General features: G+C 35.3%; 1 protein-coding gene across 1 annotated transcript in view; it reads left to right on the forward strand.

Moving 5' to 3' along the window:
- Positions 1–12,129, forward strand: part of LOC143714781 (transient receptor potential cation channel subfamily M member 4-like) — a 31,305-nt gene that overhangs the window by 16,544 nt on the left and 2,632 nt on the right. Inside the window, exons 11-27 of the mRNA XM_077206202.1 lie at positions 696–932; positions 3,049–3,150; positions 3,278–3,406; positions 4,360–4,489; positions 4,578–4,723; positions 4,821–4,933; positions 6,193–6,297; positions 6,389–6,438; positions 6,564–6,796; positions 8,069–8,184; positions 8,950–9,082; positions 9,776–9,950; positions 10,050–10,215; positions 10,317–10,498; positions 10,813–10,945; positions 11,819–11,891; positions 11,979–12,072. Of these exons, the coding sequence (XP_077062317.1) occupies positions 696–932; positions 3,049–3,150; positions 3,278–3,406; positions 4,360–4,489; positions 4,578–4,723; positions 4,821–4,933; positions 6,193–6,297; positions 6,389–6,438; positions 6,564–6,796; positions 8,069–8,184; positions 8,950–9,082; positions 9,776–9,950; positions 10,050–10,215; positions 10,317–10,498; positions 10,813–10,945; positions 11,819–11,891; positions 11,979–12,072 (2,317 nt within the window). The remainder of the gene's footprint in view (positions 1–695; positions 933–3,048; positions 3,151–3,277; positions 3,407–4,359; positions 4,490–4,577; positions 4,724–4,820; positions 4,934–6,192; positions 6,298–6,388; positions 6,439–6,563; positions 6,797–8,068; positions 8,185–8,949; positions 9,083–9,775; positions 9,951–10,049; positions 10,216–10,316; positions 10,499–10,812; positions 10,946–11,818; positions 11,892–11,978; positions 12,073–12,129) is intronic.

Below are 12,129 nucleotides of genomic sequence, written 5' to 3' on the forward strand. Positions count from 1 at the left end.
AATAATAAGACATTTAAATGTTGTCATCCACAAACAACAGATTGTCCTGACAAAGTGGAAACTGCTCCATTTGAGTAGAAGCTTTTGTGCGTAGACTGCATCGCACTCTATACGTTCCTGGAAGCTGTTCTCTGGAACTTGTGCTACGCACAGATAAACATTGGGGTTATAATGTTCAGGAATAGTGGTTAACCACTGTAAGTTTGTCAGCATAAGATATAATAATGAGTTTTTAAAACGGAGTAGAAAAAACAGTGTATCTTTGACAGCGACCACACTGTCTTCTCTAACACAGCTCAACCAGGCCTTGTCCGCTTTTCAGCGTATTCAGAGGGCAGGGATTATTTAAATGAGGAACATTATGACTTCACAAAGCCCGGAAAAAATACGCATTGTAGACCAAACGAGTCGTTTGTTGTATTTCTTGGAAAGTGGATTGTGTTAAATAAAATATCTCCCTTTGGAGTGGACTTCTAGCTTTGTAACCTTGCAGATCTTTTTTAATACTCAAACTACAACATTACACACTAACTAAAGTTGAAAAAGTGAAAAAGCATAATAGGACCCCTTTAAATAGTAATAATATTTCACAATAAGACTGTTTTACTGTATTTTTGTTCAAATAAGTGCAGCCTTGGTGAGCAGTTTTGCTGGTATGTGGTGATAACCTGGTATTTCTTTCCTGGCACATGCAGTACGATGATCTGAAAGATTCCATGACTGACGCACTGATGAACAATAAACCCCAGTTTGTGCGCCTCTTCATTGATCATGGTCTGAACATTTTGAGCTACCTGACATACGGAAAACTGGAAGATCTTTACAACTCCATCCCTGACAACAGCCAGGCCGGAAAACTGCTGCAACATATCCTGAATGAGCGCAGGAACGAGTCCAGCAAAGATAAGAAATACAACATTAGCATTTATGAGGTGAGATCTGAAAAATTATTGGACAAATATCGGCAGATTAATTGGTGTATTACCCCTCTATAGTGACACCCACTGGAGGGCATAACTAGGATTTCCCTTGCTACTCGCAAGTTAATCTTACCAGTTGTGTACTTGTATACTAAAACAGTGATATTAAAAGACCAAATCCAGGCTATATACAGGCAAGCAGATGAGCCCAGAATATGAACGCAGCACGCTAACTTGCATGTTAAGCATTTTCCCATTCAAAACCATTATAAAGAAAATGCATATGTGGCTTAATACATTAAGACAGTTATACTGGAGGACCAAATTCAGTATACATCTCCTTATTGATTAAAATACTCTTTACAGGCAAGCAGATGAACCCATAATATGAACGAAACATGCAGTTTCATGTTAAGGGTTTTCCCTTTGAAAACTATTATAAAGTAAACTTATAACATGAAATGTATTGTGTTGTGTCGTTCATATTCTGGGCCTGTAAGATGTATACTGAATCTGATCTTTTAAAATCACTACTAAGCGATTTGTACGTTAAGCATTGTAGAAATCACATTATGAAATAAATGTTTTTCTACAAAACACGTTGGACAGAATTAATAGCACCCTTTGAAGTTTTTTACGAGTAAAATATCTGAAGTATATTCCCATTAAAATTTACCATTTTTTAGCACACCAGGGTGACTAGGAACATGAAACTGTCTAGGTGTGACTTCTTGAAACACAAAGGCCAAATTCCCTTATTCATCCATCAAAATACGTAAAACCAAAGAATATAGTTCTGATGTGCATCAAAAGATTGTTGAGCATTAAAAAAAAAGAAAGTGGCTGTAAGAAAATAGCTAAAGCTTTGAAAATCCCCATTTTGACCATCAGGCCAATAATTAAGAAGTTCCAATCAACTAAAGATGTTACGAATCTGCCAGGAAGAGGACATGTGTCTATATTGTCTTAATGCACGATGAGGAGGAAAGTTTGAGTGGCCAAAGACTCTCCAAGGATCACAGATGGAGAATTGCAGAGATTACTTGAGTTTTGGGGGTCAGAAAGCCTATAAAAAAATCAAACAAACCCTACATCACCACATATTGTTCGGGAGGGTTTCAAGAAAAATCCTCCTCGCTCCTCTAAAAACAAACTCCAGCATATTCAGCTATCAGACATGACTGGAACTTCAGAAGGGACCAGTTTCTATGGTCAGATGAAACAAAAAAAAGGGCTTTTTGGCAGCAAAGACACCAGATGTGTTTGGTGCAAACAGGGATAAATAGTACCCTATGCCTACGGTTAAATATGCTGCTGGATCTAATATGTTGTGGGCCTATTTTTTTTGCTGGAGGTCCTGGAATTCTTGTTCAGATACATGGTATTATGGATCCTAGTGAATACCAACAGATAAAAAAAAATCAAAACCTGACTGCTTCTGCTAGAAATCTTACAATGGGCCGTGGTTGGATCTTCCATCGGGACAACGGTCCAAAACAAACATCAAAATGAACACAAAAATGTGTCACTGAGCACAAAATGAAGCTTATGCCATGAACGTCCCAGTTCCTTGATCTGAACCCTATAGAAAATGAGTGGGCGGAACTGAAGAGAAGAAGCGCAAACATGAACATGAGACCATTCCTCCATACAGAATTCTTGTCATTTGTTCTCCAAACTCATCAGGCATTATAGAAGAAAACTCAGAGCTGTTTTCTTGACAAAAGGAGGTTGCATAAAGTATTTAATAACAGGTCAGGGAGCCAATAATTATGGGCAGCGGGTTTTGGAGAAAAGCATTTATTTCATAATGTGATTAACGCCCCACTTCTTTTACTTCAATGAAAGATTAGATTTTTGCGAATTGTTTGAATGAAAGATCAGAAGGATAAACAGTGCAGATTTATTTTTTACAGGCATTTTTGATCATATTTACCAGGGGTGCCATTAATTCTGAGCACCACTGTATCTTTGTTTTTCTTCCTTTGAGAGGTAAATATTTGTGGATCGAAACTGTTGCAAAATTGAAGGGCCTGTGCTGCAGTTCTTTAGATGTTTTGCCCGCAAGTCATGTGACTGAAAACTATGAATATGCGCTGTTGTAAATTTAACTGATTTCTCATCCCAGGTGTCCCAACTGCTGGAGGGTCTGTTAGGGGAGGTATGCCAACCCTTCTACACTACTGTACTGAAGGTGGACACTAATTCTACCAAAAGAAAAGCTTTAAAGGTACCAGACTTAGTACCTAGTACCTTTAGAATTTAGACCTGTCTAATATTCTGAATATTATTTCTTTCCCATTTTTCCATGTCTGCTCAGTCCCCAAAAATAAAATGTCTTTAAAAACCACCTTTAGCAAGCATGCCAGGTCCTGGAGGGGGAGTGTGGCTATCGGGGGACACAGTGTAAGCACGCGTGGTTATGTCTCTTCATCTGGGCAGTGCTGCAGAACCGCAGTGAGATGGCCATCTTCTGCTGGGAAATGGTAACATGCTTCTGATGAGTTATCAATTATCACTTTTTATCGATTTTATGTTCTGTCATTATTAGTCATATTGGATATTTAATTGTTTTATATTTAGATTACATGTGCTGTCTTTGAAAACTCACTTAATGTTAATATTCAACCAAATTTATTAACTGTCAAAGTAAGATCTTTAGCAAACCTCAAAATGAATATCACACATCTGTTTTTTTTTCTTTTTTCATTTTATAAATTGTTACAAAATGCAAATTGTATTTTTGCACAGTTCTCCATATAAACTTTGATATGTATTTTATCCAACTTTTATTCAACATACAAACGCTATACTCGCCTAAAGCGATATATTTTTTAATAAAGCTCAACTGCTTGACTTTTTTTATTTTTAACTTTACCTGCATTAATACGGTACACTCACATAAAACTATTTATACTATATAGTAAATCCCAACTGCTTGACTTTTATTTAATCTTAAAATGTAATCATCACCCAGCTCTTTATATAAAGTTGGATATAAAAGTATGTCCAACGTTATCCGTATAAATACAGCAATATACACTATATAGCAAAAAGCAACTGCTTGATTGCTGCAAAATTGTTATCGCTGTATTATTACTTGCTTAACTATATTATCAACAAGCTCTAATCTTCTAAATGCAACTGTGGCATGAAGGTATTATAATATTGGAAACATTAACATCATTTTCTGTAATGCTTTGAAACAATGTGTATTGAGAAAAGCTCAATACAAATTAATTTGTATTATTTACGTATTTGTACATGTATAATGCCTAAATTTACTTTTAGCAATTAAATGACCAATTTTAGTTTTACTTATCTATAAATAGGAAATAGTAAGGAGTCCTTATTTGTCAGCCATTTATAAAATGTGAAATGTATAAAAGGAAGTCCTCTGCACAGCATCACTCTCATCTGTACTGCTGTTCTCTCTCAGTGTGGCGAGTCGGTACTGACGGCTCTGGGAGGATGTAAACTGTTGAGGGAGCTGTCTAAACAGGAGATTGAGACAGAGGCCAAGCTTTCTATTAAGGATTTGGCCCAGAAGTTTGAGAATATGGCTCACGGTATGATGGGTGAAAATAATCCGTTTTTGGCATCCTATAAACGTTCTAGTGATAAAACTCTGTTTTCCTCCCTGGGACTTTTTGACAGATGTGTTTAGCATGTGCTACCAAACCAAAGCAAGTGATTCCTATAAGCTACTGATTCGCAAGTCTACTATGTGGGGTGACGCCACCTGTCTGAAGATGGCCATGGCTGCTGACGCCCGTATTTTCTTCAGCCACGATGGAGTACAGGTCATTTGACATGCAAACAGTCATTAATAACATTGTTTGTTTGGTTTTGGTAAGTGTTTTTTTCTTTTCTTTTTCTTAAACAGTCTCTTTTTTTTAGTCGATGCTGTCTCAGATCTGGTGGGGTGAGATGGAAAGAGGAACTGAGCTCTGGAAACTTGCACTGACTATGGTCATTCCTCCTCTCTGCTACACCAACCTCATCAAATTCATGTCAGTGCATCAACATGTAACTTTCCCGTAACACTTTACAATAAGGTCGCATTAGTGAACATTAGTTAATGCATTAACTAACAATAACAATGATCATTATATTTGCTGAAGTATTTATTATCTCATTTATTATTTATTAGCTCATTGTTAGTTGATGTTGGCACAGGTCTGTTAAATATTATTTACTGATAAAACTTTTGATTTTAACATGTTAGTAAATATTGAAATTAACATTAACCAAGAGTAATACATGCTTTAGAAGTACTTTACCAATGTTGGTCATTTTATATGACAGGATTGAGTAAGAGACAAACCAACTAATGTCACAAATCTTCACAGAATTCAAATCTATTGCTAATATTTGCAGAAATTTGACCTGAACAGAATTTTGACATCTTATAAATATAATCTCATAAAAATAATGTTGTGGGGAAACTGAAAACAGTTTGAACAAACTTAAAGTTTACATTTGTAAGGTTTTTAGCTCCCATCTGGGTCAAAAAAGACCCAAACAGTAAACAAGGCTTAAATTGATTTATTACAATTTTTTTTATAATTTATTATAAAAAATAATAAATTTATTATAATTTATTAATAGATTTATTATAATTGTACAAAAGATGTCCATTTAATTAATGCTTTAATACATTTAATAAATAAATGTAATAAATGCTGTAAATTTAAATGTCTATCAAAGAATTCAAACCAGAATCAAGAAGCACAACTGTTTTCAACATTGAAAATAATAATAAGAATAAGAATAAGAATAAGAATAAGAATAATTGTTATCCTTGCATCAAATTATCATATTATACTGATTTCCGATGGATCATGTAACACTGAAGACGGGAGTAATGATGCTGAAAATCCAGCTTTACATCACAGGAACAAATTACATTTTAAAATATATTAAAATAAAAAACCGTCCAATTTGTATTAATATTTAAAATATTACTGCTTTTTCTGTATTTTTGATTCAATAAATGGAGTCTTGGAGCAGAAGAGACTTCTTCCAAAAACATTTAAAACAATTGTGTATCCAAACCTTTGGCAGGTACTGTACAACATTCCCCAGAAAATGTTTTGTTTGATACATTTTGATTGCAAAAAAGAAACAAATGAAGTAACACCTGGAAAATGTCTTAATGGATTAGCAGTATCACCCAGTGATGAACTAATACTTCCATTTTTACAAGCTGTGAGTTTTACATTTGAAACGTATTGCTTATTAGGAATGACCGATTTATTTATTTCCACAGGAAAAAGGATCACGCAGAAGATAAATCAGTGATGGTAACTCCACCCTCAGCAACAGACTGTCACTACACAGAAACTGTCTTCTCCTTCAGTGACATCAAACCCCAGTAAATTAGGTTTTATTTAATACATCATGCATAAATATAAGATCTCTGTAGACAAACATACCTTTATCTATGATCTTCTTATGATATTTAGCAGTGAAGCAGAGCAAGAGGACTCAAATAATATCAGGCGACCAACAAAAGGTTTGACTGTTCAGTTTGAAACACATGGGTTAATGAACAATTTTCACAGAGATTTGTTCATTAATTGGATTGACTGAAATTTGTTGCCCTTATTACTTTTCCCTGTTTCTTCCTTCCTGTAACAGGTACTCTTGCACACGGCAAACATAAGCCCTTTCTGATTTCCCGCTGGAGGCAGTACTGGTACGCTCCTGTCACTTCATTTATCGGCAACGTTCTGATGTACTTCCTGTTCCTGTTTCTGTATGCCTACGTGCTATTGGTCGACTTTAAGCCACCTCCCCCTTATGGTCCTGCCCCTTCGGAGTATTTGCTTTATTTCTGGGTTTTCACTATCGTGTGTGAGGAGATTCGAGAGGTAGGTGCCGACACAGGTGCTTCACTTGTCAGTGTTGGGGGAAACGCATTACAATAAATGCCAGTTACGTAATCAGGTTACTTCTTTCAAGTAACTAGGTCATAATGCGCTACTTTATTGTTTTCCCATTTATTGAGTGACAGCGCTCTTGCCTGCATGTTTGGTAAGTGCAGAGGCTTTTTGTGCGCAGTGTAAACATGATACTATATTTTTTGTGTTTCATAGTACATGTTGTTGTAGTTCTAGACTACAGATATACTCACATACAGTATTCTTCTAAATGAATAAAATAGGGAAATGCAAACTCAAAAAACTATGCAAACCTACATTAACTAAATGTTAAATAACACAAATATACTTTATGTATTTAATATCACTTTTTTAACCAATGTCTTTGCTACTGACCTTTTGATGATCCAATTCCACCGTATAAATGAGCAAAAATGACTTTAGATAAACATCACATTTGTGTTTCTTTGTTTATTTGCAATCCTATTCTTCTGCGATCCAGAATGGGCAGCACAGCTGAAAGTTTTGTTTGAGCTGCACCCTCTACTGTACAGGCGTGAATTTGCATTTCCTTCAGCCTGAGGCTATTCATTTGACTTCTGGTGTGAAAGGGCCTTTACTTTTGCTAAAAATAGAACCTTTTTTGTCAATGTGGTCCCACTTTATATTAAGTGGCTTTAAGTACAATGTACTTACATTGAAAATAATAATTTGATACAATGGACTTATTGTGTACATACATGTTTTTACATTGTACTTATATTTTGAAAATACCTGCATGTAATTACAGATGTAATTAATTTATGTAATTACATGTATAATTGCACTGTAGAACCTTCCCTTATACCTTAACACACCCTTAAACCGACCCATACCACCACACCTGACCCTCATCTTATTTGTATCACACCTCAATAGCAGCAAAAGTGTTTTACAATACAACATGAACACAATAAGTACATTGTACTTATTTTTCGATGTAAATACATAGTACTTTCTTAAAGCCACTTAATATACTGTAAAGTGGGACCAATGAATTTAATAATTAAAAGCATTACTTTTCATAAGTAACTGGTAACGCAATTAGTAACGTTTTAGGGATTAACGCAATATTGCATAATACAATATTATATAATATAACATTACTTTTAAAAGTAACTTTCCCCAACCCTGCAAGTAATACAAAGAAATGAGAATGAGTTTTTCAGTTGAGTATGATTAATCCATCCATTTATTCTACTTTCTCCTGTCTTTCATTTCCAGGCGTTCATTGTGGGCAGTAAGACATTTGCTCAGAGTTTGATGCTGTATGCTCAGGATGTGTGGAATAAGTGTGATGTTCTTGCCATCTCCCTCTTCATTGCTGGTTTGTGCTGCAGGTAATGGCCCTTGACAGTCATGCAAGTTTTCATAAAAAATATAAAGCAGCAAAAAAGTTTTAACATTGCTAAAAATAATTCATTTTTCTTGAGCAGCAAATCAGCATATGTGACCCTGTACCACAAAACTAGTCACAAGTAGCACAGGTATATTTGTGGCAATAGCCAACAATACATTGTATGGGTCAAAATTATTGATTTTATTTTATGCCAAAAATCATTAGGATTTTAAGTAAAGATCATGTTCCATGAAAATATTTTGTAAATTTAAATTGATGTATAAATCAATCAAAATATTAAAAAAATTGACCCTTGTGACTGGTTTTGTGGTCCAGGGTCACATATTAGAATAATTTCTGAAGGGTCATGTGACATGGAAGACTGGAGTAATGATGCTGAAAATTCAGCTTTGATCACAGAAATAAATTACATGTTAAAATACATAAAAATAGAAAAGTTATTTTAAAAGTGTATTATATATATATATATATATATATATATATATATACACACACACACACACACACACACACACACACACACACACACACACACACACACACACACACACACACATACTTTTCCCCTTTATATTTTAAAAACACATGATACATTAATTCTTTTCGAGTATTGCAGGCTCTAGTGGCAGGCTATGGTGTCACAATTTAGCAGTTGTCGTTTACTAAATATTCATCATAGCATCATACCATTCTACTACATTTTTGTGTAATAATCTGTATATGTGTGCCTTTGTGTCTGTCTCAGGATGTTCAAATCGTCATACAGCATGGGACGTGGTATACTGTGTATTGACTACATGGTCTTCACGCTCCGACTCATTCACATTTTCGCTGTTCACAGACAGCTGGGTCCCAAAATCATCATACTTGTCAAAATGGTGAGACAAACAGAAAAACATTGTAGTTCTAAGTTTAGTGAAATTTAAGCGTTCAGTTAGAACCCTCCCTCAATACGAACACTGGTTCTGTGTAAAGAGGTAGAAGGACGATTTAGACGGTTATAAAAAATCGTAGACAAACTTTAATATTAAGGTACACATATTCACTATTAACTCGTTGCTTATAAGCATGCATATATACTAGCATATTGGCGGTTCATTCATACTTATAAAGCACATATAAATGCCTTATCCAGCATGACCATATTCTACAACTAATAGACCATTAACTGAGTTAATTTAATAATGTGCTAGTAATATGCTAGTTAATAGTGAATATGTGTACCTTAATATAAAGTGTGACCATGATTTTTGTTTGATATTAGGAATTGAGGGACAAGTTGAAATTGTTCCAATTATGTTTCAATTATGTGGTAATCAATCATGTCACAGATTCTATCTATAGAGTTGAAAATGGGTTAATTGATCGTTAATTCTGTTCAATAAATGTATTTATTGACTTCTTTAGATACTAAAATCCCACTGTGTGTCGAACATATTCCAGATGTAAAAAGTAAATTAAACAAAAATAAATAAATAAAATAAAACATTTCAGTACTTGAAGAATGCCGATACCATCATATCCACTTATATGTCACTCCTCTTTCTATTTTGTATGTTTTTGAACCACAGATAAAGGATGCGTTCTTCTTCTTATTCTTTCTGGCGGTGTGGCTGAGTGCGTATGGAGTGGCCAATCAAGCACTACTATATACATACGATCCAAACCCTACTAGAGCGTTTCGTAGAGTATTGTACAGACCATATTTGCATATATTTGGACAGATTCCTGTGGAAGAAATAGACAGTATGCTCACTTCTGATTTACACTTTACTTTACAATTAATAATATTTTGCAAGTTTTTGTTAGCATCCACTGACTATATGTATATTTGTGTGTGTTAAGCTGGCAAGTATTGGGATAGGGACTGCACAGATAATATCACATTGATTGATGAAGGGAAAGAGCCATGTAGAGACACCAGCCACAACTGGCTTGTGGTCATTTTGCTGGTCATCTTCCTACTGGTCACCAACATCCTACTTATCAACCTGCTCATTGCCACATTCAGGTATTCTTTTTCTGTTCATTCATCCATCTGGTGTATGTAGCCATCAAACGGTCCATCCATCCATTCATTTATTTCTCTTTTCCTTGTGTCTGTTTGTGCAGCTATACATTCTCTAAGGTTCAGGAGCGCAGTGACACATACTGGAAGTTTCAGCGCTATAATCTAATAGTGGAGTATCATTCTCGTCCAAATCTTGCTCCACCCTTCATCATCCTATCCCACATCAACCTCTTTATCAAAAGAAACCTCCGCAAAGTGCCATCCACCAAAATCCATCATTTTGGTAAATTATAGTAAACATTTTAGGCAAATTTGGTATGTTAGGGTGTGTTCACACTTGTAGTTCAGTTCCCTTGGTTCTTTTGGTCCAAACCAAAAAAGAAAATGATACATCTAGTCCTGGTTCACTCACACTGTCATTTTTAAGACTAGATAAAACAAATATATTTTTTGCATCAAAACAATGCCAGGAAGTGCTTTTAATCAAATTAAACATGCCTAATGTGAACACACCCAATGACTATAGTTCAAAAAGCAGATTAAAAAAAAATATATCGTAATGTAAATTTGTTTTATGAATTTGTCTCTTTTTAATAGCCCTTCAATTAAAGGGTAGAGAGGCTAACAAGCTGGTGAAATGGGAGACCTTGCAGAAGGAGAACTTCCTGGCTTTCGAGAGCAAAAAACAAAAAGGGACCGACTCTGAGAGGCTGAAACGCATGAGTGCTAAGTGAGTCAATCTGCATGAGAAATCATATTTTACAGTTATATAGACATACTCTTACAAGTATTTAACAAAGTGGATAAAGAGGGGTTGGAAAATATCAAGAAAATATATTATAGATCAAAAATCATTGTTCATTGTCAGTAGTGAAGCAAACTATGAAGCTCTTTTCACACTGAAGTCACTTTCAAATCGAGCAGCTTTCTGTTGGTCAACCAGTTCAATGTCATGGAAGCTTTTTTGCCCTCACTTGAATTTTCAGATCACACATATTCCTATTAAAATGACCCAAAAAATTTCGTCAAGCAATGTAAATGACCGCATTTTAATTGTAAACAATTCATCCATGGATGTTTCTTTTTTTAAATATTTTTTTTAATAAACGTTTTGACCTCATAATGTTTCATCAAAATGTCATAACTGTACCTTCCGGTGAAATTGTCAAACTCACACTCAGCTGCATACACTTTTGAGTCCCACTCTCACATCTCAACATCCAGTCAACAGCGGATGAGTAAAACCAACTCCCGGCCCTACATTTTTTTCTTTTTTGATAATCCAAGGTGTAAAGTCCAGGCGCAGAAAGTAAAAGTCCTCCTCAGTATTTTGTTCCAATCACCTGGATTTGCTAATTAGCACAGTTTCAGCCAGGAGAATGAATTACTAATTAGTGAAATCAGCTGGCTGAGTTCATAGGTGGAATAAACAAATGGCAGGACTTTTACTGTCTGACCCCTGGACTTTCCACCTCTGCTCAGGTGTATGTCGAAATATAGAAGAAAACATGTGTCGCTACTTCTTTTCCATTTGGACAGATTTGATTGTAAACCGTTTTACCTCAGAAAAATGTGGAAAGTTGATGTTTTGTGCATGTTTCAGGGTGGATGGTGTCGTCAAACAGGTTAGCGAGATCAGAGATGTTGACCGAAGACTGCGAACATTAGAATCAGAGGTAAAGACATATGATGTGATATCTGTATTGCACTGTTTATAGACCGTAGAAGCTGTTGTTCAAAGAGGAATGCTCATCTATGTGCAGATGGAGTTCTGTACATCTTCTCTTCAGTGGATTATGGAAACTTTGTCTCAAAGCAGTTCCGCGAAGGGCGCTAAAGCACACCCGACACGCAAAGGTACAACTGCTTGTGTCGCAGTACATGCATTTTAACAGTGTTAAAACAGTCCAGCAA

This window comes from Siphateles boraxobius, unplaced genomic scaffold (assembly GCF_051911475.1).
Source record: "Siphateles boraxobius isolate OS27281-9 unplaced genomic scaffold, OSU_SipBor_1 55, whole genome shotgun sequence".
NCBI lineage: Eukaryota > Metazoa > Chordata > Actinopteri > Cypriniformes > Leuciscidae > Siphateles > Siphateles boraxobius.